Below are 25,847 nucleotides of genomic sequence, written 5' to 3'. Positions count from 1 at the left end.
TTTTAAAATAGAAAGGTAATTATGTTTAATTTCCAATAAACGGCGCAGGAACACTGAGTAAACGTTTATTGCAGATGCAGTTTCACCAATCGTGGCGTGACAGACAGGGTGATTTCCAATAATATCTCGGATCTGTACAGATGGGCGGGATGTTCCATAACCACGCTTCCGGTATTATGCTAGGTTGCATGAGGGGCGGGATCAGATAATAATTGGCCTACATGGTGAAGTTTGATTGGTAGAATCGTTGATAGACGCCAATCTCACCAATCAGCTTCGAGCTACCGAAGGCGGGTTGCTGGCTGTCGACTCCCGCAACGTGCAGGTTAGGTTGCGCCTGGTCTTGTCTATTAGCAGCAGCACGACGACTGAAGCAATGGCTGAAGAGGAGCCGCTGCCCCCTGGCTGGGAGAAGCGCATGAGTCGAAAGTCAGGTAACACACACACGCCAAAAAGCACCGTTTCAGAGCAGCAATACCATAAAAGACTGATGATGGTTGAAATAAAACGGTGGTGGGAGGATTGTAGGGGAGAGAGAGGCGGGACGTTGGTAGGCCCCTGCTGCATTTGTGGCCCTTGTGATGGGGGGAGGTTGAGGGATGGGATGTTCTGGAAAGTGGGGGTTTGAGGCGAAGCTGGGTGGAGGGATAATTATCTATAGTTGGGAAAAGCTGTAGGAAATGTGAGTGGTGGAGTAGTGAAGGTACTGGGGTGGGGTGGGGTGGGGTGGGGAGGGGAGGGGGTTGGGGAATGGTGGCAACTGTAGGTAGTGGGTGGAAGGTTGGACTCCCTGACAGAGGTGGTGATGTTGGGTTTGGCAACAACCATAGAGGAGATGGTGGAGTTGGAAATTAAGGAGGTGGGTATCGAGGGTGGGTGTCTGGAGAGGTGCTGAAGTGTGGCTATTCAGTCTGGTGCGCTGGGACTATTGGGAGCGGAGTGTCTCTTGGTGTTTGTTCATAATGACTGGGAGGTGGGTAATCTGAAGATCTGGGAATTAGGGTTGGCATCTGAGATCTTTCTGACTTGGGCATCTTTACCCTTGGTATCTGGTGATGGAGTGGAGAGAAAACTGTAGGGACATCATAGCTGCTAACTCTGGGATGCCTACAGTTCACACCAGTCTTATTGATTATGGACTTCTCAGAGTCAGGTTTAATATCGACTGCATATGTTGTGAAATTTATAACTTTGTGGGAGCAATACATTGCAAGGCATAATAATAGAGAAAAAACTGAATTGCAGTAAATGGGGGGGTGCTTTGGAGATCTAACGTTTTCTGTCATTCATTCTCTGGGTTTTCTGTTTTCTGAAGAGTAAGAATTTCAGGTTGTATACTGTATACATTCTCTGATATTAAATTGAACCATTGAAGTGTGTGTGTATAATTAAATAAGTAGTCCAAAAAATTACAAATAAAAAAAGTAGTGAGGTAGTGTTCATGGGTTCAATGTCTATTCAGAAATCGGATGGCAGAGGGGAAGATGCTGTTCCTGAATCACTGAGTGTGTGTCTTCCTGATGGTCACAATGACAAGAGGGCTCGCCCCAGGTGATGGGGGTCCTTCATAACAGATGCCACCTTTCTCAGGTGTCACCCCTTGAAGATGTGCTGGAGACTTTGAGGCCAGTGCCCATGATGGAGCTGATTAATTTTACAACTCATAATCCCTAAGTACTTTCTATAGCGCTGGCAGTGCAGACCCAACAGTTGAAGGAAGCTGTAAGATATACAGTCCTTGGGTTCCTGAATGTTGACACACACAATCACCTACTCTCTTTGTCAGCTGATGAATCGGTGCATGACCAGTAGTAGTCGAGCTCTGAAGTCACAGCTGTTAGGCTAGGTTTGTGGTGAGCACAACACTCTGAGAGAGATGCCTATGTGATCTTGTCCTTCCAATTTGCCTTTTGCAGACATGTTGTTTCCCAAGGACCAAGAGTCCTGTTTTCATAAAGTGGAAACCATTCTGCTCTCTGGTAGTGTAGTGCAGAATGCGACATGGTAGATGCAGCAGCTCGAAGCTGGGTATTCTGAAGACTCTGTGGACCATTTGCAATGGAAGGATGCTCCGTCACAATCTAAGCATATGACCTACTGCTACAGGATAAGCATGTGCGGAGCCACAACCTGAAAATGAGCAAACCAAGGAGTGGGGAGCAGCAGGGGATTAGATTGTGCTTAATAGCATCGGCAAACAAAGGTTGCCTCTGTGTAGACTACATGGTTTTGTCAATCCGATTCATGTCATCATGTAATGGTGAAGTGGTGACATCAGGAACATGACAATATATACTGTATCACATGGTTATCATGTGCTGTGTTGTAAGACATAAGCATTCTGATTGTTCTTGGCAGATTGTTCCAGCAAAGTGGTTTACCATTGCCTTTTTCTGGGCAGTGTCTTTACAAGACAGATGATCCCAACCATTATCAATACTCTTCAGAGATTGCCTGCCTGGTGTAAGTGGTCGCATAAGCAGGACTTGTGATCTGCACTAGCTGCTTATATGTCTATCTTCCATTTGCTCCCATGGCTTTGCGTGACTGTGATTGTGTGTGTGGTGTGTGGGGAGGGGGGGTGGGGGGCAAATAAGCAGCTGCTACACCTTGCCCAATGGTGATCTGCAAGCTAGTGGAGGGAAAGAATGCCTTACATCTTCTTCGATAGAGATGTGTCTTCACTCTGCCACCCACAGTAGTGTAGTGTTTCTGATCATCAGTTGGGTTTCAATTCCCACCACTGTACAAGGAGTTTGTATGTTCTTCCCATGACTGTGTGAGCTTCCTCCTGGTGCTTTGGTTTCCTCCCGTATTCCACATATGTGTCTGGGTTGGGATAATTGAGTTGTGTGCATGCTAAGTTAGCGTGGGAAGTGTGGCGCCACTTGTGTGCTTCCCCGGCCCCAATCTGCCGATGTGTTGGTCATTGAGGTAAATGATATATATCAGAGTCAGATTTAATATCACTGGTTTATGTTGTGAAATTTGTTTTGCAACAACAATACATTGTAATACATAAAAAGCTGTAAATTACAATAGAAATATTTAAAAAAAAATTTTTTGTATTTCATTGATGGACATTTTGCAAATAAAGCCAATCTCTTAAGATCCTTTTATCTTTAATCAATGATGGGTGGAACCAGTGTTTCAGTACTGTAGAATTCACACTGTTGTCCAGTCAAAAGTGCCAAGTGTAATATCTATTTCAGCTTCCACTGGAAATCGCCACTCTCATAGGAGCTAGTCTTCATCTACTTTAATCTTCACATAATTTACTTTATGTAGCATGGGCTGTGGAACTAGAGAAACTAGCTGCAGTTTTGCCCACATTCGAGAACTGGGCCCTCTTCTAACCAAGTTGTTTCAGTAGGTGCTGCACTGGCATCTACCTGTCGTTGTAGAAAATTGCCTTAGTGTATCTTCGAAAAGCAAGAGCACAGTCCATCTACACAAGGTGAAGTGATGGAAGATATAGTTCATAGCTCATGTTTAATTGTCATTCAATCATACATGAATGCCTGTGGATACAGCCAACTAAAACAGTGTTACTCTGGGGAAAAGGTGCAAAACACAGTACTAACAGTCGCAAAGTCACACACAGTACAAAGCACATATAGCTCACATAAAATATCTGGAATAGTCACGCAAAACAATATAGTCCAAGATGCTGAGTCCACAAATGTTGCAGAAATCTGCAGTCAACCACAATACACCTTCTGAGTGAATACGGTGTGGCAGCACTGACTCCAGTTTGAATGCCGCACTACACCATTTCTGGTGGAGCGCACTGACTGTGTCACCTCTCACCTGGGTGTAAACGGGCGACAATGTGGCCTGAGGCCTAGTCCTCACTACGATAGAGGCCATGCAGCTCCCCCCACTGTCCATCCCTGCCATCGTCAGTGAATTAGTCCTGCATTAACAACGTCCAGCAGGGTCTTGCAATCACCAGAAAAATGACGAAGATCACTCAATGTTAGATTGCACTCTAACTCCTCTGCACAGATGATCCGCACCAATTCCAGCTCCTTCATTTTCTCTGCCAATAAGCAACGCACTCATAGGGTAGACTTGCAGTACTTTAAATTCTTAATGTCCAGCAGGGTCTTGCAATAGTAAAATGTGTTTAAGAAGGATAGTTACAGTTGACCCCATAGAAGCTGCTGCAATAGAACACGGCACCATCTATGGCCTATCAAATGGCATTTAATTTCCAGTACCCACATGGAAAAATAACAATAATTCCAAGAAGTGAGAATAATTGCCTTTAATATCAAGACAGCATTTGACTGAGTGTAGTAAAACAAGTTAGTGGGCATTGATGTTGTGGGGGAATCTCCAGTGATGGTAGTTGTGGTTGTTAGAGCTCAGTCATGCATTGGATGCTGTACATCAAGTTGGAAAAAGTATAGCTGAATTGCTGAACCTGGGGAGGAGAGTTTGGATTGGTGGATAATGAGAACAGAAGAGATTTTAAAAAGCTAAGTATTATTAGGAGGCAAGTAGTTAGTATAAATTTATAGAGTGGAACGGGATGTCTTTGTAAGAGATCCCAAGGACAGTGTCATCTTGGGTCCAGTTATCATTTCCATCAATCATGTTTTTTCCATCATAAAATCTGGTGGGGATATTTGATCCTATTTTGCAGCTTAGAAGTTGAGCAGTTTATATTGGCATGGAGAAAGTTCGAGACACACTTGCATATGGGTTTAAAGTGGCAAGTAATATTCATAGTGCCAAACAGTGATGGTGTTGGACAAGAGTTTGCCCAATTGGTATTCATTTGCATAAGTACTGTCAGTTTCTTAGTCCCCATTGACCTGTAACTCAACTGCAGCAATTGTATAGGTAATGTGGCTATAGCAACAGATGGAAGGCTATCTACCTTGTGAGTGACTTATCATCCAATGCTCCCAACTATTATGAAATACTCTCTACTTTCCTATATGAGTGAATTTTAACCTCATCTAGGGTAAAACAAAATATAGGCATACCAGCTGGTGCACCTTGGCTATACTGTGTTGCACCTGCAAAGTGCTGGCCAACATACTTGAATTGGAAATTCAACCAGCAACTCTGAAGAACACGTTCTTCCACAAAAGTTATGAGCAGTAGATGTATGTGAGCAATACTAGCTACAGATTTCCACTCCCAAGTCTCATGCCATCCTGATTTGGAAATGCATCTCCATTCTTCAAAGGTTCATTTATTATCAAAGTTTCCAATTCTGAAATTCTTCAATTCTCTGGGTAGCCGTGAAGCCAAGAAAGAAAAAGGCAGTGCGATCATCAACCCCTAAATCCCTCCCGCACAAAAACAAGCAAAAACTGGTCAGGCACATCGATCCCTAAGTTGGTTGAAATTTTGAAACTCTACCAACATCACTGTTTGCACATCTTAACCAGAAGTACTGTCATAGATAAGATGTAGAATTCATTCTGGCAGTTGAGAATTGCTAATAAATGCTATCTTGTATGGTAAGATGGCACTGGTGAACCAAGGTGATAGTCTGCGAACTGCTTACAAACTTCTAAGTACAGTATACCTCTTTCTCAATCTGCAGTATGTTATATCCCTTTAAGCACTGCACTTTTAAACCATCTTGATGAACTACAGATTTCATGATCTGAAGGACTCAGTGGACACTGAAGCTGATATGGCACCTTTAAGTGGATGAAGTTTCATCGTCATGGCTAGAAACGAGGAGGAGGTGGGGCTCCAAGCCAGGCTCAAACACAGAAGAATGAGGCCCTCCCCCTCTCTACCCAGCCTCTTGTTCTCCAGCAACAGTACATTTGCTAACAAGATTGCTGTGTCAGAGGGAAATGAGGGATTGTGTTCTGTGTTTTACTGAGACGTGTCTTCCTCTGAGCATGACAGATTCGGTGATCAGATCAAAAGGCTTCTTGATGCACAGGATGGATTGAACTGATTCAGGAAAGGCAAAAGGTGGAGATATGTTTCTTGACAAATTCTGGTTCTCCTATGTGGCAGTTTTCCTATACTCCTCCAACCGGAAAACCTAATGATCAAGTGCTGACTGTTTTATTTACCAAGAAAGTTCTCCTTTGTGATCCTGACCACAGTTTACATATTACCATTGGTCAAATGTAATTAAGCATGTGAGATACTGCATGCTGCTGTCACCAAACAAGAAACAATCCAGCCTGATGTATTTATAATCGGCAATTTCAAATAGGTTTGTTTGAATAAATCTCTGACCAATTGCCATCAGCATGTAACCTGTAGCGCCAGAGGTCCAAGCACCGTAGACCACTGCTATAATATGATAGAGAATGTTTACCATTCCATACCCAGACTGCATTTCAGGAAATCTGATCACTTGGTTGTCATCTTTCTACTTGCATACAGACTGAGGCTAAAGAGCAAGGCTCCAGAGAATTCCAGGCAACAAATAGATGATTGAGAGAGAACCTCAGACAACAGCCAGGTGGTCGTGGGAGGCAAAGGTGCTGAGGGCCCAATCAGACGTATTTAGTTCTGGTGACCAATTAAGATACAAGACCCCAGGTATGATCTCTGGAAAGCCATTTCATGGGTGAAGTAGCAGTTCCTGGACTAAACTTAAATCGATGAAGGATGCTTGACTTGAATGCTGTTACCTTTTACAAAGCGAAATCAAGCAACATAAGTGATAAGAGGGCTTCACTTCCAGATGAACTCCATGCCTTCTATGCTCACGTTGGCCATTAAAACATGGAAGGACCTTCACAAACTCTCAATAGCCCCTGATAACCCTATGATTTCAATCTCTGAGGCTGAGGTGAGAGCATCCTTTAGGATGATGATCCCACGAAAAGCATCTGGCCCAGATGGGGAACCTGAGCAAATACTAAAGACTTGTGCTGATAACTGGGTGGAGTGTTCACCAAGATCTTTAACCTCTTGCTTCAGTCTGAAGTATTCATTTGGTTTAAGCACCCTTCAGTTATACTGGTGCCTAAGAAGAACATGGTTCTTCTGATTATTTCTGGTAACACTTAGATCCCCTGTAATGAACTGTTTTGAGAGGTTGGTGATGAAACGTTTTAACTCCTGCACGAGAAGCCGCTTGATCTATTCCAATTTGCCTACCGCACAGCAGGTCCAAACCAGATACCATTTCATTGGCTCTTCACTCAACCCTGGAACGAGACAGCAAAGATGCCTACATCAGGATGCTCTTCATTGACTACAACTCGACATTCAATGCTATCATTCCCTCAAAACTAATCAATAAACTTCAAGACCTTGGTCTTAATACCTCCTTGTGCAATTGGGTCCTGGAATTCCTCACTTGCAGGCACTAGTCAGTTCATTTGGCAACAACATCTCCACAATCTCCATCAGCACAGGTGAACCACAAAGCTGTGTGCTTAGCCCCCTGCTCCACCTGCTTTATGCTTATGACAGTGTGGCCAAGCACAACTCCAATGCCATATTTAAATTTGCTGATGACACCACTGTTGGCTGAATCAAAGGTGGCATATAGGAGGGAGACTGAAAATTTGGCTGAGTGGTACCATAACAGCAGCCTCTCTCAAATGTCAAGGAGCTGATTATTGACTACAGGAGGAGGAAATTGAAGGGCCTTGAGCCAGTCGTCATCAAAGAATCAGGTGGAGAGGGTCAGCAACTTTAAATTCCTTGGTGTTATTTCAGAGAACTTGTCCTGGGCCCAGTATGCAAGTGCAGTACGACAGCAGCGCCTCTACTTAGAAGTTTGTGTAGATTCGGAATGACTTCTAAAACGTTGACAAACATTTATAGATGTTTGGTGGAGTGTATATTGACTGGTTGCATCACAGCCTGGTTTGGAAATGCTAATGCTCTGAATGGAAAATTCCACAAAAAGTAGTAGATATGGCCCAATCTATCACGGGTGAAGTATTCCCCAGCACATCTATACAGAGTGCTGTCACAAGAAAGCAGCATCCATTATTAGGAATTCCCACCACCCAGGTCAAGCTCTCTTCTTGCTGCTGCCATCAGAAATAAGGTACAAGAGCCTCAGGACTAACCCCACCAGGGTCAGGAACAGTTATTACCCCTCAAACAAGATCCTGAACCAGTGGGGATAACTTCATTCAACGTCATTTGCCCCATCATTGAACTGTTCCCACCACCAATTGACTCATCTTCAAGGATTCTTCATCTCATGTTCTCAATATTTATTTATTATTATTATTTCTTTTTTCCTTAGTATTTGCACTGTTTGTCATCTTTTGCATGTTGGTTGTTTATCCGACCTGTTGGATGTGGTCTTTCAATGATTCTGTTATAGTTCTTGGATTTGCTGGATATGTCCACAAGTAAATGAATCTCAGGATTGTATATAGTAATGTATATGTACTTTGATAAATTTACTTTGATCTTTTGAACTTTGATTGTTGCTAAGGATACGCATATCTCATCAGAAGCTATTTCTGAGAGTGAATGAGCCTAGATTTTATGCAGAATTCTCACGTCCACCTGGATTTTGTGTTTTAGTAAATCTTCTAAGGTTGCAGTACAAGCTAGTTGTCATTTGATGGTGGCAAAAGAAAACACTGAAGATTAAGAGCACAGGAAGAAGCTATATGTTCAAACCTGATTTTGGAGTTCTCTTAATTACACAGCTAAACAGTCATCTTCTATTATGCTGTCTCTTTCAGATAAACTGGAGTAAAGTGCAGTGTCTGCAGCGACAGTATAACAGAGTTCGTATTACAGGATGATCTTTTAACAAAACTACTCAAATTTCATACCGAAAATCTTGCATGGAATTGTTGAATTCTATATTAAGTATTAAAGGTTGTTCCTTATCAGGTAGTTTCTTTGCCTTGTTGAGCCCTGTTGGAAGAGTGCAAGAACTATGTGTGCATTTGTTTTAGCAGACAGAGACACCAAGTGGCTTAGTTTTTGCTTTCTTGGTATTGTACCCATGTCCTTTTTCACCTGGCTGAATACATTTGTTCTCCCTCCCTTTACTGGCTATATATAGTAAATTTTTAACGATTAGCTATATTTGTCACATGTACATTGAAAAATCAAAACATATAGGTGTCCCCCGCTTTCCGAACATTCACTTTACGAAACCTCACTGTTATGAAAGACCTACATTAGTTCCCTGGTTTCGCTAACAGAAGGTGTTTTTACTGTTACGAAAAAAGCAGTGCGAGATAAAAAGGCAGTGCGTGCCCTGAGCCGCTGCTCTCCCCCGGATTCGGAATGGCATTCTCGCCGGCATTGCTTAAACACGTGCCTGTGAGCAACCGTTAGCAAGATGAGTTCTAAGGTATCGGAAAAGCCTGAAAGAGCTCGTAAGGCTGTTACACTTAGCGTAAAACTAGACATAATTAAGCGTTTCGATCGTGGTGAACGAAGTAAGGACAAAGTGAGTTCGGCTTGTGGAAGTTGACGAAGATGATGTTGGAGGTTTTGGCATCCCATGACCAAGAACTGATAGATGAAGAGCTCATGCAATTGGAAGAGGAAAGGATAACAATCGAAACAGAATGCAGTAGCGAAAGTGAAGTTGTTCAGGAACTGAACGTGAAGCAACTGCGTGAGATTTTTGCTGCAATGATAAAGTACGACTTTAATTTTGAAAGGGTACGTCGGTTTAGGGCATATTTGCAGGATGGTTTGAGTGCTTATAAAGAATTGTATGATCTAAAAATGTGCGAGGCTAAGCAGTCAAGCAAGCCTTCCACATCAGCCACAGCAGACGACGAACCTTGACCTTCGACATTGAGGCGAGCAGTCATAGGAGAAGATGAGCTGCCTGCCCTAATGGAAACAGACGACGATGAGATGACACCCCAGTGTCCCACCACCCCAACCCCCAAGCCGCGGACAGATACCGATTCGCGGAGAATGCAGCAATCGCCTCTGATCTGGGCCGACAATTACGTGCCGGGCGGCACCTAATTAATTAGCTTGTTTGTTTCGGTTTTTTTCTTAAAGATGTGCTGTGTGCCTCCTGGCTACCGCTGTACCGCTGCATGCTTCGCGGATCGGTATCGGTTCGCTGCCCGGAGGGTGGGGGCCACTGCACCACCCCAACCTCCGACTCAGCCTAACACACCATCATCAGTGTGCTCGGCGCTGTCTTCCCAGTTCCGGTAAGTAATGCTACACTGTACATACATTATTTCTACTTTATATCGGCTGTGTATTTTTACGTGTTATTTGGTATGATTTGGCAGCTTCATAGCTTAAATGTTACTGGAGAGAGTGTTTTGCCGAGAGCGCTTGCACCGTGCTTTTGCCGACTGCACTTGCGTGAGATTTTCGCTACGGGAACAGTGCAGGCAATCGTTGTAGAGAAGTACTTCTAATTTATATAGGCTGTGTATTTATCATGTCATTCCTGCTTTTACTATATGTTACTGTTATTTTGGTTTTATATGTTATTTGGCATGACTTGTTAGGTTATTTTTGTGTCTGCAAACGCTCACAAATTTTTCCCGTATAAATAAATGGTAATTGCTTCTTCGCTTTATGACATTCCGGCTTACAAATCATTTCATAGGAACACTGTACCTTCGGATGGCGGGGGAAACCTGTACAGTGAAATGCCTTGTTTGTATCAACGACCAACACAAGCTGACGATTGTGCTGGGGGAGGCTGCTCCTGGTTCCAACGTAGCATGCCCACAAATCACTAATCCTAGCCCTAACAATATGTCTTTGGAACTTGGAAGGAAGCTGGAGAACCTGGAGGAAACCCACAGTCACACATTCCTTACAGAGAGTGGCGGGAATCAAGCTCGAATTGCTATTCATGGCACTGTAAACTGTTGAACTAACCACTAGCTGTTGTGCTGCCCCAAAAATGTTTAAATTTGTTAAGCAAGATACCCTTTTCATAAACACATGCTAACACTTTCTACTTTGTTAATATTTCCATGTGTTCTGTCTTTATTATGTTATATGATTTGTTTGTAAGTCATTCAACATTTTCAAAACTAATTTTAGGATTACTAAAATGATACTCTTCAATTTTTTTTCTCCTTTTTTGAAATATTTGGCACCCTCCAATCAAAAAGAAGAACTACTCCTGAGTCTAAAGAATTTTGTAAGGTGATTACAAATGCATTAATAATTTTTCAGAGTTGCTTCCTCTAGTGTTCTGAAATCAGATTAGATCTCAGGCTTTTGTGCCTTTTGAATATTTAATAAACTCCAGTTACTGAGAGAGAAATACATCCCTGTTTCTCTATTGAATTTTGTGCAACCGTACCTTAAAAATGGTGGCCAAGTATCATGTTCTATAATATATTAAATGATTGAAAAAATGATTACCTTATGAAGTGCATTACACAACTACAAACCCCATTTCCAGAAAAGTTGGGATATTTTCCAAAATGCAATAAAAACAAAAATCTGTGATATGTTAATTCACGTGAACCTTTATTTAACTGACAAAAGTACAAAGAAAAGATTTTCAGTAGTTTTACTGACCAACTTAATTGTATTTTGTAGACATACACAAATTTAGAATTTGATGGCTGCAATACACTCAACAAAAGTTGGGACAGAGGCATGTTTACTATTGTGTTACATCACCTTTCCTTTTAATAACATTTTTTAATCATTTTGGAACTGAGGATACTAATTGTAGTAGATTTGCAATTGGAAATTTTCTCCATTCTTGCTTGATATAAGACTTCAGCTGCTCAGCAGTCCGTGGTCTCCGTTGTCTGATTCTCCTCTCCATGATGTGCCATACATTTTCAATAGGAGATAGATCTGGGCTGGCAGCAGGCCAGTCAAGCACATGCACTCTGTGTCTACAAAGCCACGCTGTTGTAGCCCGTACAGAATGTGGTCTGGCATTGTCCTGCTGAAATAAGCATGGACGTCCCGGGAAGAGACATCGCCTTGATGGCAACATATGTCTCTCTAAAATCCTAATATACGCCTCAGAGTCAATGGTACCTTCACATACATGCAAATCACCCATGCCGTGGGCACTGATGCACCCCCATACCATCACAGATGCTGGCTTTTGCACCTTTCGCTGATAACAATCTGCATGGTCGTTTTCATCTTTAGCATGGAGAACTGGACGCCTGTTTTTTTTCTGAAAACTAGCTGAAATGTGGACTCATCTGACCACAGCACACGGTTCCACAGTCTTTCGGTCCATCTGAGATGAGCTCGGGCCCAGAGAACTCGCTGGCGTTTCTGCATAGAGTTGATGTATGGCTTCCTCCTTGCGTAATACAGTTTCAAGTTACATTTCTGGATGCAGCGACGGACTGTGTTGAGTGACAATGGTTTTCCGAAGTACTTCCGAGCCCAGGTGACTATAATTGTCACAGTAGCATGACGGTTTCTTAGGCAGGGCTCGAAGATCACGCGCATTCAACAGTGGTTTCTGACCTTGCCCTTTACGCACTGAGATGTCTCTGAATTCTCTGAATCTTTTCACAATATTATGTACTGTAGATGTTGAAAGACCTAAATTCTCTGCAATCTTGCTTTAAGAAATGTTCCTTTTGAACTGACTAACAATTCTCTCACGAATTTTGGCACAAAGGGGTGAGCCACGACCCATCCTTGCTTGCAAAGACTGAGCCTTTGATGGATGCTACTTTTATACCCAGTCATGATACCTCACCTGCTACCAATTAGCCTGCTTAATGTGGAGTCTTCCAAACCGGTGTTACTTGAATATTCTGTGCACTTTTCAATCTTATTTTAACTCTGTCCCAACTTTTATTGAGTGTGTTGCAGCCATCAAATTCTAAATTTGTGTATATTTACAAAATACAATTAAGTTGGTCAGTGAAACTACTGAAAATCGTTTTTTTGTACTTTTGTCAGTTAAATAAAGGTTCACGTGAATTAACATATCACAGATTTTTGTTTTTATTGCATTTTGGAAAATATCCCAACTTTTCTGGAAGTGGGGTTTGTATTAAAATGTCAAATCTCCTTGTTCCACTGGTTCTTGAGTCCATGTGGGTGACTGCCATCTTAGATTTTAAATCTTGGAATCTGACTTTGTGCAATTGTATCCTTTGTTGGAAATAAATACTTTCTTGCTCATAATAATAGAGAAATGTATTAATGGTGCCCTAGAGAATGGTAGGAGTAACACTTTCCTTCAAACAACTACCAACTACAGCTATATCCCTTGCATTGCGTAACATAATTTTAGTACCCAGTTTTGATCTTGAGCTTTACTGGCCACACTTCTTGACTGTAGCAGACTGCTGGTATTAAAAGAAAAAAAAATACAAAGAACTGTCTTGGGACCTGTGTGAGATGCAGGTAATCAATCAAAAATTAGTGATGTATGTGTGGAGGTCTTGAATCACTTGAGTTTAGATCAAATGCTGTGAAAGCAGAAAATACCAGTTCAGGTTACATTTGTGAGAAGAGAAAGGGTTAATATTACAAGTTGAAAACCCTCCATCTGAAGGAGAAAGGATCTTTGACTAGTAATATTAACTCTTTTCCTTTTCACAGTTGCTGTTTGACATGTTGAGCATTATATTTATTTTGAATCATTTACCTACTAGCACCAAAAGAAATGAATCTAATTAAAATTGTTTGCCTATTAAATATCATAATATTTACTTACTAAATTTAATTATTGAGGGTTTTCAGCTTTTAAAACTGGTTAGAATATTCATAATTTGAATACTTGGATCTTCACCTTCTGTTGGTCATTGTTCCTGGAGAGTTGCCAGCAAGTAATTTGTCAGTGACTAGTTTCATTGGGTGCAATGCCATCTTTCATATTAGTTAGCTGTTTCGATCTATCTATAGTCAATTATTAAAGTCAGTAGTCAAAGGACACCAGAGGAATATTGACTACAACATACATCAAAGTTGCTGGTGAATGCAGCAGGCCAAGCAGCATCTATAGGAAGATGTTCCTATAGATGCTGCTTGGCCTGCTGCGTTCACCAGCAACTTTGATGTATGTTGCTTGAATTTCCAGCATCTGCAGAATTCCTGTTTTTTTGAATATTGACTACATAGTGTTTTGCTCAACCATCATGTATAGCTGAAAATTGCTTGGCATGAATGAAAAGTGGATCAGTGCCTTTACGTTCTAAATGCTTCCTCCCTTTATCCTAATGTATCTGCCTCTACCACCACCCCAGGCAGCACATTCCAGGCACCCACCCACCCACCACTGTGTGTGTGTTTGTGTGTGTGTGTGTGTGTACACACGCATGTATGTACATGTACACACTAACTTGCTTCTAATGTCCCCTTTCAAATTACACCTTTTTCTCATCTTAATATATGCCTTCTGTTATTAGATATTTCATACCTTGGAAGAAGATCATCATCCCAGTAAACCTGTTCTGCACCTTCTACAAAGTCTCAACGTCCGAACAGCAAATTCACAATTGATCCTGTGCATCTTAATCTTCTGGATGAGCCTCCCATGAGGGACCTTATCAAAATCCATGTAGACAACATCCACAGCTTTACTTCTGTGAATCACCCTCATCACCTTGTCAAAAAATTGAATCAAGTTAATAAGGCACAATTTGCCCCTCATAAAGCCATGCTGGCTCTCCTTAATTAGGCCATGATTTTCCAAATGCTCATAAATTCTATCCCTAAAAATTCCTGCAGTAATTTCCATACCGTTGATGTGAGACTCACCAATCCATAGTTTCCAGGACTATCCCTAATTCCCTTCTTGAACAACACGGCAATATTAAGGGTTCAAATGTTCATTTATTATCAAAGTTTACAACTCTGAAATTCTTCTCCAGGTAGTCATGAAACCAAGAAAGAAAAGAACAGCAGCAAGATGATCAACCCCCAAATCCCTCCTCCCCTCACAAAAAACTAAGAAAAATGGAACAGGCATATCGACCCCTAAATCCCCCTCCCACACACACAAAAAAAACAAGAATGATCAGGTGAAAAACATAGTATATTTAAAAACTGTAAGTCTGGGGAGAAAGAAGTATGGTCCAAGTCCAAATCCAAAGCATAACATTCTCCGGGCACAGCAGCATCCCTCTCCATAGCAGAGCAATCCCACCAGTGATCAAAAGGTAGTCTCCCCTCTCTGTAGCAGAACAATTTCCCCCAATGATCAAAAGGCAAGCAGGTGACACTTATCTACTGCATTCGCCTCGATGTTTCAATCTCCCTTGTTGCCTTAATCAGTGTACAATGGAAACTTTAATTTCTGAAATGGAGTTGAACATGGGCTTGCCACGAGATTTGCTCTTCCTGCCTCCCGGCATCCTCTCAAAGACTGCAGAGCGCTGGAACGCCCAAACGATCTTCAAACAGCAAATCACAGGTTTCAGCAGTTCCAGTCACATTCAAGATGAAAAACAAACGTAAAAGAGATTATAAAAAAATGTTTTTTTATATAGTTTCATGACCTATTCAGAAGATGTTGACTGAAGGAGTATTGCATGCAGGTGCCATTTTGACCGGAACATTAGCTACTCTTTCCAGTCCTCCAGGATCTCGCCTGGGGTTAAAGAGGACACGAAGATATTGGCCAAGACCCCATGAATGTCTTCACTTGCCTTTCTCAATAATCTGAGATATATCCCATTAGGCCCTGGGGATTTACTTACCTTAATACTCTTTAGGAGACCTAACACTACCTCCTCCTTTACCTTGAAATGCTCTAGCATATTAATACTCTCAGCCCTGACCTCCTTATCCTCCATGTCTTTCTCCTTGGTAATTATTAAGCTGAAGTACTCATTAAGGACCTCACTCACTTCCTTTGCATCTAAGCAAATGTTATCCTTCTGCTCCTATGTATTTATAGAATGCCTTGGGATTCTCTTTAATCCTACTTGCCGAGGATTTTTCATGGCCCTCCTGGTTTTCCGAATTCCCTCCTTGAGTTATTTTCTGACGACTTTATAATCCTCCAGGGCTCTGTTTGATGCTAGCTTCCAAAGCTTTACATACTTTTCCTTTTTCTTCTCGACTGAATTCATCACCTGCCTCAGCATCCAAGGTTCTTGTACTTCGTCATCCATGTCCTTCCTTCTGACTGGAACATACGTGTCCTGTATTCTGTACAGTTGGTCTTTAAGCACCCTCTGCATGTTGGATGTGAACTTGCCCAAAAACAGCTGCTCCCAATTGTTTTCTCAAATTCCTGTATTCTTAGATTCCCCTCTCAATTCCTGGCAATTCATACCAATTAGTTGTTTGGGCCATCATAGACATTAGGTCCTTTTCCATCAAGTGGAGATCTGATACTAATGTTAATTAACAGGAATGTTCGAAATGAAAGTAAATTTCTTTTTCTTGGTCAGAAGAATTTCAAATATTTTGTGCAGTGGATTAAGAACTGCCCTAAAGTGATTTATCCATGGATTATGCTGAGCTCCCTGTAGTGTAATAAACTATAAGTGAGAAATTCACCATTATATTGTTGGTGAGTACATTGGAAATAATAAGCAATAGGGCAATTTGTTTGTGATGACTTTAAACTCTGTAAAATAATTGTAGGTCATATAATCCGTGTTTATCTAATTTAGATTATTGCAAAACCTAAAGTTGTGCAGAAGCCAGAATAAATTAGCGGTAAAAATAACGCAGTACTTTATATAACCTGTTCCATAAAAAATTCAGTTGTATTCGGTAGCTTTTGAACAAGCACCTAGGATGAAAAGCTTAGTTAATGAACTTCTCTGAGGTTTGGATTAGCTCCAAGTTGCAGTTTGGAACAGCAAAATAAGCAATTAATGACTGCTGTCTTTACCTGGAAATAATGCAAGACAGAACCACAGTCACTTTGCATGACATTCAGTAGATAGCATTAGCAAATAGAAATGCCACCAAACCACAAAAGCGGGTGTTGCAGAATGACAGTAACTAGCTTGATCAAACCGGTACCAATTAGCAGGCAAAAAGGGATAGAGTCATGAGTGGAAAAGCATAGAAATTTGATAATATTCAAGAGGGTAGACATTTTGGAGAGGTAATAGGCAAGAAGTAATTTTAGAAATTGGAAAAAATTTGCATTGTGGAGAGATTTGAACATTTTAAAATCGGGCTGTTGGTTAATGTGAAGACTAGTGTAGGTTAACTAGCCTGGTCATTGGCACACAATTTACAGCTGTAAGTAATCTCGTATTCAGATGAAGAATCACGAGTGCACTACATAATGTGAGAGGCGTGGTTGATGGATTTAGTGGCACATGGAATGGAGCAGAGAACATAGGGTTTTTGGAGTGCAGATAAGCAGCGAGTGAATCAGAATAAGGTTTATTATCACTGTCGTAGGTTAAGAAATTTGTTTTGTGGCATCAGTTCAGTGCAAAGACAAAAATCTATAAATTATGGAAATAAATAGTGTTCAAAAAAGAGATAACAAGCTAGCAGTCAGTCATGAACTGTTCAGAAATCTGATGGCAGAGGGGAAGAAGCTGTCTCAGGTGGTGAGGGTACTGAAATGGGTGCCACCTTTTTTTAAGGTACTGTGTCTTGAAGATGTATTTCATGGTGCAGAAAGTTGTGTCCGTGATGGAACTGACTGAGTATATAACCCTATTCGGCCTCTTGTGATCCTGGGCATTGGAGGCTTCATACCAGTTCTGTTCCCCATTATAAATCTATTAGAGTGTTTGATGATATACCAGCTCTCCTCATTATTATGTCTAAAAGTAATTAGGCTTTGTATATCTGCCACATTGGAAGTGGTCTTGTATGGTTTCAGAGAACTGCCAAAGAGCAGAATGGAAATCAATCTGAGAGAGCACTGTAGTTGATGACTATTTTTCACTTCAATTAGTTGAATTAAATTTCTGCCAGTTCAAAAATTGGATGTTAGTTATTCAGTCCGGAGGTAGTGGTGCATGTAAACTGGATGTCTTGGAAACTGATGCCATATATTTGGAAATAGGAGAAATTGGCAAAGCATTAAAGTAGTAACTACATTAAAAAACAGAATTTGGACATCCTACAGTTGTGGGGAGTGCTACATAAATGTGAAAATAATGCAGCAAGTTAAGGTTGATTACATGGAGATAAAATGAAGAAAGCTAATTATCATTTGGAGTGATCACCAGCATGATCGAAAGGCATACTACCCAATCATTTTCCACTTTGGTGAAGGATGGTGTTATTACTAGACACGGCCTAATTATGATATGGAGTTATATCTAGAGCTTTTCAAGAAGGAAAATTTAATTAGTGAGAAGAGAGAAAAAACAATTTTGAAAGATTCTGCTTGACTGTTGGTAGTTTGTGAATATTAATACCTCTGACCTTTATTTTGTAGGTCGTATCTACTTCTTCAATCATATAACTAATAAGAGCCAATGGGAACGTCCCAAAGCGAGTGGGAACTGCAGTTCTGTTGAGCCTGACAAAGTCCGGTGCTCGCACCTCTTGGTGAAGCACAACCAGTCGCGACGACCATCCTCCTGGAGACAGGAGGAGATCACACGCAGTAAAGAGGAGGCATTGGAAACATTGAATGGTAAGTGGATGGTAAAACTTACCTCACTGAAACCACAAAGTCTCTGTGACTTGGACCATCAACTGGCTTGGTGATCTGTCATAGCTATCCAATGACAGAGTTGTTTTACAAATTTAAATGTTGGCTTTGTACTTTATATAGGCCTGTTAATGCTACACATTTTGCCATCTAAATCAATGGCAAGTGCTGAAAGTGAAAATTACATTTGCATATGGAATCAAAAATGTGTTAATTTCAATAAGCAATGTATGAAGAGAAATATGGTACCTTAAGTTTGATGAAAAGCTTTTGCAGGAACACAGCAAGAAATCTAGGGCATTGCTTTTGATTCAACAAGCTTATTGTTACCAGATATCCCTAAAACATGCCCCCACTTAGTGTGGGCAATGTGGTGATTCAGAATGTCTGCCTTTTAGAGGTACTTGCCCTCTGCTCTCATCTCCCACTCTCAGGAATCCAACAATTAGAAGTGAGATGAGAAACTCTACATTACAGTAATCTAAATTTCTAGTTGTTATGATGATTGTTCTATTGATAGGGAATAGACCTGCTGATTTTTGTATATTTCAGAGGACAGTTGCATATCTTGTTTCTTCACCATTAGTTTCCCTTTGCATTGCCTTGAGATGGCAGTAATGTTAGCAGTCTCTTCAGTAATTGTGAATAGACTTTTAATCTTCACTTCATTGAAACAAAGGAGTTCCCTTTAATACATTGTTTTCTGTTTCCATTATAGTGCAGTGCAGCACAGGAACAGGCCATTCAGCCCACAATGTTGTGCCGAACCAACTAAAAAGCAAAACATATTTCCCAAACATTAATCTCTTCTACCTACACACATGTCCCTATCCCTCCATCTTCTTTACATGCATGTGCCTATCCAAATGTCTTTTAAAAGTGTGTAATGTACTTGCTTCTATCACCAAACTAGGCAGCACCTTCCAAGCATCCACAACTCAGAGTAAAAATAACTTACCTCTCATATATTGACTGATTAAAGTAGTCCTGATATAACCTGTAACAGTTGGAAATTGCTTGTAAAAATACATTTTTAATGTTTGGATTTTGAGGCAAAAGTCATTTTGTGATGACTGGCATAGGTTTCTCATGAGCCAAATATTGGTCTGTCATGTTTTCTGAGTAAGCTAAATAACACACTGCACTCTCTACTTGAAAGGGTTCCTTTTTTATTTGAGTTTTGGGAACATGGCCAAGACTACAATAATAGTGTTGTAAGCCAATTAACCTAGAGACTTCCAATGTCCTCTGAAGTTCTCACGTGGTTCTGTTAATAATGTTGTCTACAAGAGTAATGAGTTCATTCTCAATATCCTGGACATTGGTCTAGATGTAAATATGGCAATCTAAATATTTGGGAGTTGAATTGGTAATTCCATCTGAAACAGCAGTATGGATATTCTGTCATCAAATGGTAGTGACATTCGACCTTTATTATTTTCAGGCATAAGTTAGCAGGAGGCTATTGATTTTGCTGCAGTAGATAGCAGATTAATTGTAGAGTTTATTGTGTATTTGTACTTTATGTGGTGCACTCTTGGTTTGGGTTAAACACTTTCTCTTCTGTCAATAAGACTGCTGTGATAATTTATAAATCCAGGTTCCACTTGGGTAATGCCTAAAGTGATATGCCGGGGCCTTTTTTCAGATTTGTTTGGATGTAGTTTCTAATTATCAGCTTCATAATATGAGTTTTCAGTGCTTTATTGTTTAATACCCATAACGGGATTGTGTGGTTCAGAGGCATATTCTACTGTTGGGATATTAATAACAATGCTGAGTAGTTGAATATTTCATTAACCTTTGTATCTTTATTCAGAGTACATCCAAATGATCAAATCTGGAGATGCATCATTTGAAAGCTTAGCATCCAAATACAGTGATTGTAGCTCTGCAAGAGAAGGTGGGGATCTAGGCTACTTTGGCAAAGGTAAGATGTGATATCTCAATGATCTGCAGTAATGATGACCGGTCACAGGCTGTCACTGTTTCCATTTCCACTAGTTTGATTGCAGTGATAACCCAATAGCAATAGCACAGGCTGCATTTGGTCACTATCCACCATGATACAAATGGGACTTTGTCATATTTGACTGTGTGGGATTAGTGGCTATCAATTTCCTGTTGTGAATAGCCAGAACCTTTAATGCTCATAATCCCCACCTGTAATATGCTGCACGGTGATTTCATTCAAGGAATCTGTTGATGAATTTACAAGCTGTTTGCTGCCTGTTCTTCTAAGAAAGTAAATCCCTTAACTTAGAAATTTTATTGTTAACTTCTCTGATTGCGACCGAGGTGGCACTGGTTTGGATTAATGTAATTTGATTTTTCCGCTGCTAGCTTTCTTTTCCTTTTAAAGTACTGACCTTTCCATTGCTGATTTCGCCCTGTGCTGCATAAGCAAGTAACAAATTGAACAGGATTGTGTTTTACCTTTGTCACCCCATCTTCTCATCCTCCTCTGGTCCTCTGATTTCTGTTGTCTTGTCCATAGTTCCCATCTTCCATTGCAATGGTCCAGCTAGTCTCCTTCTCCCGCCCTCTCTCCATGGTCCTGTCGATATTTTTACATTTACAGTAGATAATTATTTAGTTCGCTCTTAAATATGACGATTGAATCTGCCTCACTGCAACACCAACTATTGTATTTCAAATATTAACTGTTCACTATATTGAAAAGCTTTCCTGAAATTACGTTTTATTTTTTCAATCTCCTTCATTCTGTTTTCCCTATTTCTTAACGCCTCTGCCAATAGCAACAATTTTTCTGTCTTCTCCATCTACATCCTTCATGAATGAAGTATCTCAGTCAGATTCCTTTGCAACCCCCCCACCCCAGATTTCCAAAGAGCACAATCCCAGCTTTTCTAATCTACAGTCTGTCATTATCTTAAGTATTGTAGTCATCAAGCCATGCCGCATGGAAAACAGGTTCTTCAGCCCAGCTCGTCCTTACTGACCAAGTTACCTAACTGCACTAGTCACATTTGCCAAAGTTTGGCCCACATCTCTCAACCTTTCCTAACCATGCACTGATCTAGATGTCTTTTAGAACATCGGAATTATGCCCACGCCTACCATTTCCTCTGATAGCACATTCCATATACTCACCGTTCTCTCTGTGGAAAAAGCTACCCCTTTGGGTCTCTTAAATTCTCCCCTCCCCCCCGTTTTAAGACATTGTCACTGGTCGTGTGCTCTCTTGCCTTCGAGAAAAGACTGGCTATTCAGCTTTATGCTATTCAGTCGTTCAAGTTCCTTTCAATCCCTTCTTGTTTGGTAAATTGCTCTGTTTTTTGCTCCTTGTCGTCTCACTTTGTGGTATAATATGACAAAGAAAAAAGCTTCAATGTTAGAAATATGGGTTTAGATCTGCTTGGCTCACTTTTAAAAAGCTAAATTCTCACATTCCTTTTTAATTATTTGTGACTTGAAGTTTAGTTTATTATTCAGTTCTGTCTTAGGCATGTTTTTTGATTCATTCATGAAAATGAAATAGTTTTGTTCAGATATGCATCTCATTTTGGTATCTAAAGTTGGACTACATTTGTTGGTAATCTCATGCTCTCAACTCCAGAGGGATCCCATTAGTAGTCACATCTTCCCTCTTTCCCCCATCCTCCTGCTGTCTGCAGTGACCTCTGTTTCTTCCTTGACCACTCATCCATTTAGGTTCACCATTCCCTGTTCTCTAGTAATTTCCTCTTCAGCTGCAGGGGATGCAGCACTTGTCTCTGCACCATTTCTCTCATCACTATCCAGGGACCTAAACAGGCTTTCCAGGGTGAGGTGGAGATTCACGTGCACCCTGTTCGACCTGGTTATTGTAGTGACTGCTCAAAATGTGGCTTATGATTTGTTGGTGAGACTAAGCCTAAACTTAGGGTCTTGGATATGGTGTGCATTCTGTTGACATCATCCACGCTGAATTTTCAGTTGCATATTGTTAATACTCTATGCCCACCCTGACCTGTGTGTTCACAGGCTTCTCCACTGCCAGGGTGAGTCCAAAGGCAAACCAAAAGCAAAGCACCTTATTTAGTTTTGGATAGCAAACAGTTTAAAGGCATGAACATTTGAATTTTGCAGATTTGGTTTCCGTTAGTCCACCCAGGGTGCTTGATATTTAGTGGAGTTACATCTGTTTAAAAATAATTCTACAGGGCACTTAAGCTTTTTGGAGCATTGTTGAAGTAAGACAGCGTGGATTGCATCTTCTTCCATTTGGCTGTAAGCCAACTGCTTTCCAACATGCTAAATAATTTTGGCAAACTGTTCATCTCTATTATAACGTAGAGTATTTTAAAATTTTTATTAACATCTATTTGAAAGTGGTGATTCTTTTTTATCACTTTGCAATGTCTTCTGTAAAATTAAGTGCTCATCCACTGTAGGTATCAAATAAGATGGTGAAGTGTGCATGAAAAATCACTGAGTGCCTAAACATGAATAATTGGAGTGCCAGCACCTAAGATGGGGTGAAATTGAAAGTGTTGTTGACCACTCACAGACCAGCTCTTCTTGTAGTCATCCCAAGCCCAAAAGTTCTCACTTACATTAAAATCGAGGCCTGAAAAGGAGGTGAAACGAAATTTGAAAGTTTTCAGCTGGTATTAGTGTCCTATTGGCCTCTGCCAGTGTGAGTAACTGGTGGAGGAACGTTATACTTTTCCCTGGTAGATTGCATTGTTTTATTGTCAGTTTCCCTGTTTCTAATGCTTGACATAGGTATAGTTCCAAAAGCACGAAGTATTTCCTATCTGGAAACAAGCCAGAGTGGACACAGTCTATTGAATTATTGCAACTATGAATATTGTACGAACAAAGCATTTTATTGGCAACAGTTGGGAATTCTAATGTTTATTCTGGAAATTGCAAATAAAGCAGTGAAGATTTTGAAGGAATTTAGGCTGGATTAGGTAGGGTGTGGTGACAGAAGTTTCTGTCATTAGCAGATGGTTTAAGGGCTATGGAGCACCAATTTCAAACGTTTTGGGCAAAAGAATCACAAGAAATGTGGAAGTAATTAGGGTCCTAGAATTCATGACCGTGGCTATGGAATCAAGCACTGCCTTCTGATGGGAATTGGATAGCATTGAATAATTGGCAGGACATGGGAGAAAGAGTAATGGGACTGACCAATCTTGGAATCAGAATATAGTTTGTTGGGCCAATGGTTGTCTACGGAGCTTTAAGAACTGATTCTAGTCCTGAAGTATGAATTGTTGATCTTGAATGACTTGACAGGAGCTGATCTGGGAAAGGAAAGGATAACTGTTTGCTTCCCCGGAGGGATACACGGAGCTGCAAAACCTTTATATTTCTCTGGGCGTTGGCCCTGATTCAGCACCATGCAGCGTAGGTTGGCAGTCAGCATAAACACCTTTTCATCAAGTAGTATTTGAGAGTAGAACCAGGAATGTTCACCTTTTGCTCTTGGTAAATTGAGCACCTAAAATAGTAGTGGAAGTTGGTTTGAATCTTGGGCAGCTCTTTTTCTGTGTCACAAGGGAACTAAAGTGATACTACATGGATTTGTGTCTCAGTATCACAGTTTGTGCTGTGGCAAATTCATGAAGAATTTAGCTTGTGAATACGCTTTAAATTTTAAATAGTTGAAAGCAATTCTTAAATTAAAATTAAATATTTATATTGCAATCAATAGTTGTGGCTCTCAGTCAGTCAGTCACTTTCCATGTTACAATTGACTGATGTTATTATCCATAATGGATGCTGAGCAAAATACCGCTCAAATAAGATTAAGAAATTACTGTAAGTTCTCAGCCAGGAAGCATCCATTGAATGAGAATCAGAGTTGACATTTTCAGGTGATGAATCGTTCCATTCCACTAAAACCTGACACATTAATTTTCTCTCTCCACGAACATTTTTAACAATACCTGTAATTAAAGGTCATCTAATTTCCTTTGCCTTAGCAGCTCAGCAGCTGTGATAAGGCATCTTCAGGAGATGTGCAACCTCAGATTAGTAAATTGTGGTGTGCTCGAAACATGCTGATGTTCCATGATCGAGGACTCTGGGCTATAATTGGGTGAAACCACTGCAAAGACTCTGGGGCAGCACCCTCCTGCCATTGCAAACTAATAATTTGGAATCTGTTTAAAATGCCATGGTTGTTTTGCTCAAACAATGTATATGGATAATTGATGTCAATAGTAGAAATAAAATGATGAAAATATTGAATTGAATGGTCTGCATTGTATATTTTTTATGAATGATGTTTATTTTGAAATAAAACTCCCTGCTGAATGCAGATGACTCCAGTGTTGTGACCATTCAGGTTATGGGAATTTGCTCTTGCGGAATTCACAAATCACTACCCAAGGATTTTAGATTTAGTTTTACTGTGTCACATACATTGGAACATAGTGAAATGTGTTGTATGCATTAAATTAAATCCATGAGGATTGTGCTGGGCAGCCCGCAAGTGGCTTTGAGATGCTGAATAAAATACACTCTCAGAATATGAGTCAGTGGGTCAGTTAACACAAATGTCTGTTATAAATGGATTTTTGTGACATATGCACAACTGATGTTGCTTTGCATTACAGGAAATCATAAGTCTATTTTCTAGCAAGGTAGTCTTCTCAGTGACATGGGGGGGGGGGTTGCTTATTGACCCGCATGAACACAGCATTTTATGAATATGATTGTGGCAATGACCAGTCAAGATATCCAAGATATCCATTCCATCAATTTGTGGACTATATTGTATGTCTTTTTTGTTTAAGAACAATACTTCCAATATGAGTCAGATCTTTCCTGCCACTCTTGAGATTTTCTGACTTCAAAGAGGATGTTTTCTTTTTATTCTGTGATCTTTGACATCTGTACGTACTGATCTTTTTATATTTTGCTTTGTGTTGTAGGTCAAATGCAGAGGCCATTTGAGGAAGCCTCATATTCGCTGAAGATTGGAGAAATGAGTAATCCAGTTTTTACGGATTCTGGTATCCATATCATACTCCGTACTGCTTAAGGTGCCTCCTTGGGTTTGTCTTTGCAGAGTGAATCACCCAGCCACTACTGAAGACCTTTATGGAAACATTCACCCACTTTGCATCATATATTCTGGTCTCCCTAGTAGTTAACAATTTTGTCTTCGGCCATTTGTCCAGCACGCTTGCAGGCACTCGGGACGGCAGAGGGAGGAATTGACCTTAACGATAATAGAAAATGAATCTTTACGATAATGCTGTATTCAGCAGTCCAGTCATTGATCCAATATGTAGGGTGACTGTGAGTTAGTGCCAGTCTGAGCTGTACTGCCGTTACACTGTTGTAGCTTCTGCTATACATTGTATTAAAGACAATTTAAATTTTATTGAAGTAATGCAGGCTTAATTTAGACAAAACTAATGTTTATTTT

At 40.5% G+C, this 25,847-nt stretch overlaps 1 protein-coding gene across 2 annotated transcripts; it reads left to right on the top strand.

Annotated features, from left to right (window-relative positions):
- The first annotated feature begins 313 nt into the window (after window positions 1–313).
- pin1 (peptidylprolyl cis/trans isomerase, NIMA-interacting 1) lies at window positions 314–25,847 on the top strand. 2 transcript variants are annotated; one of them, XM_063036108.1, is made up of 4 exons: window positions 314–434; window positions 18,236–18,436; window positions 20,274–20,384; window positions 25,348–25,847. In XM_063036108.1, the coding sequence occupies exons 1-4, from the start codon at window positions 377–379 to the stop codon at window positions 25,455–25,457; spliced, it is 480 nt and encodes a 159-aa protein (XP_062892178.1). In that variant the 5' UTR covers window positions 314–376; the 3' UTR covers window positions 25,458–25,847. The 2 variants fall into 2 exon arrangements, with proteins under 2 accessions (XP_062892178.1, XP_062892177.1); XM_063036107.1 differs by lacking the exon at window positions 314–434 and adding an exon at window positions 14,306–15,280.

Source organism: Mobula hypostoma, chromosome 29 (assembly GCF_963921235.1).
Source record: "Mobula hypostoma chromosome 29, sMobHyp1.1, whole genome shotgun sequence".
NCBI classification, from domain to species: Eukaryota; Metazoa; Chordata; class Chondrichthyes; order Myliobatiformes; family Myliobatidae; genus Mobula; species Mobula hypostoma.
This window is presented reverse-complemented; position numbering and strand designations above follow the sequence as displayed.

Coding starts and splice junctions, on each gene's coding strand:
- pin1 (XM_063036107.1), top strand. CDS start 15,064: ATGATCAAAAGGCAAGCAGGTGACACTTATCTACTGCATTCGCCTCGA. Junction 15,281..18,235: donor CTTCAAACAGCAAATCACAG/GTTTCAGCAGTT, acceptor TTTATTTTGTAG/GTCGTATCTACTTCTTCAAT. Junction 20,385..25,347: donor TCTAGGCTACTTTGGCAAAG/GTAAGATGTGAT, acceptor TTTGTGTTGTAG/GTCAAATGCAGAGGCCATTT.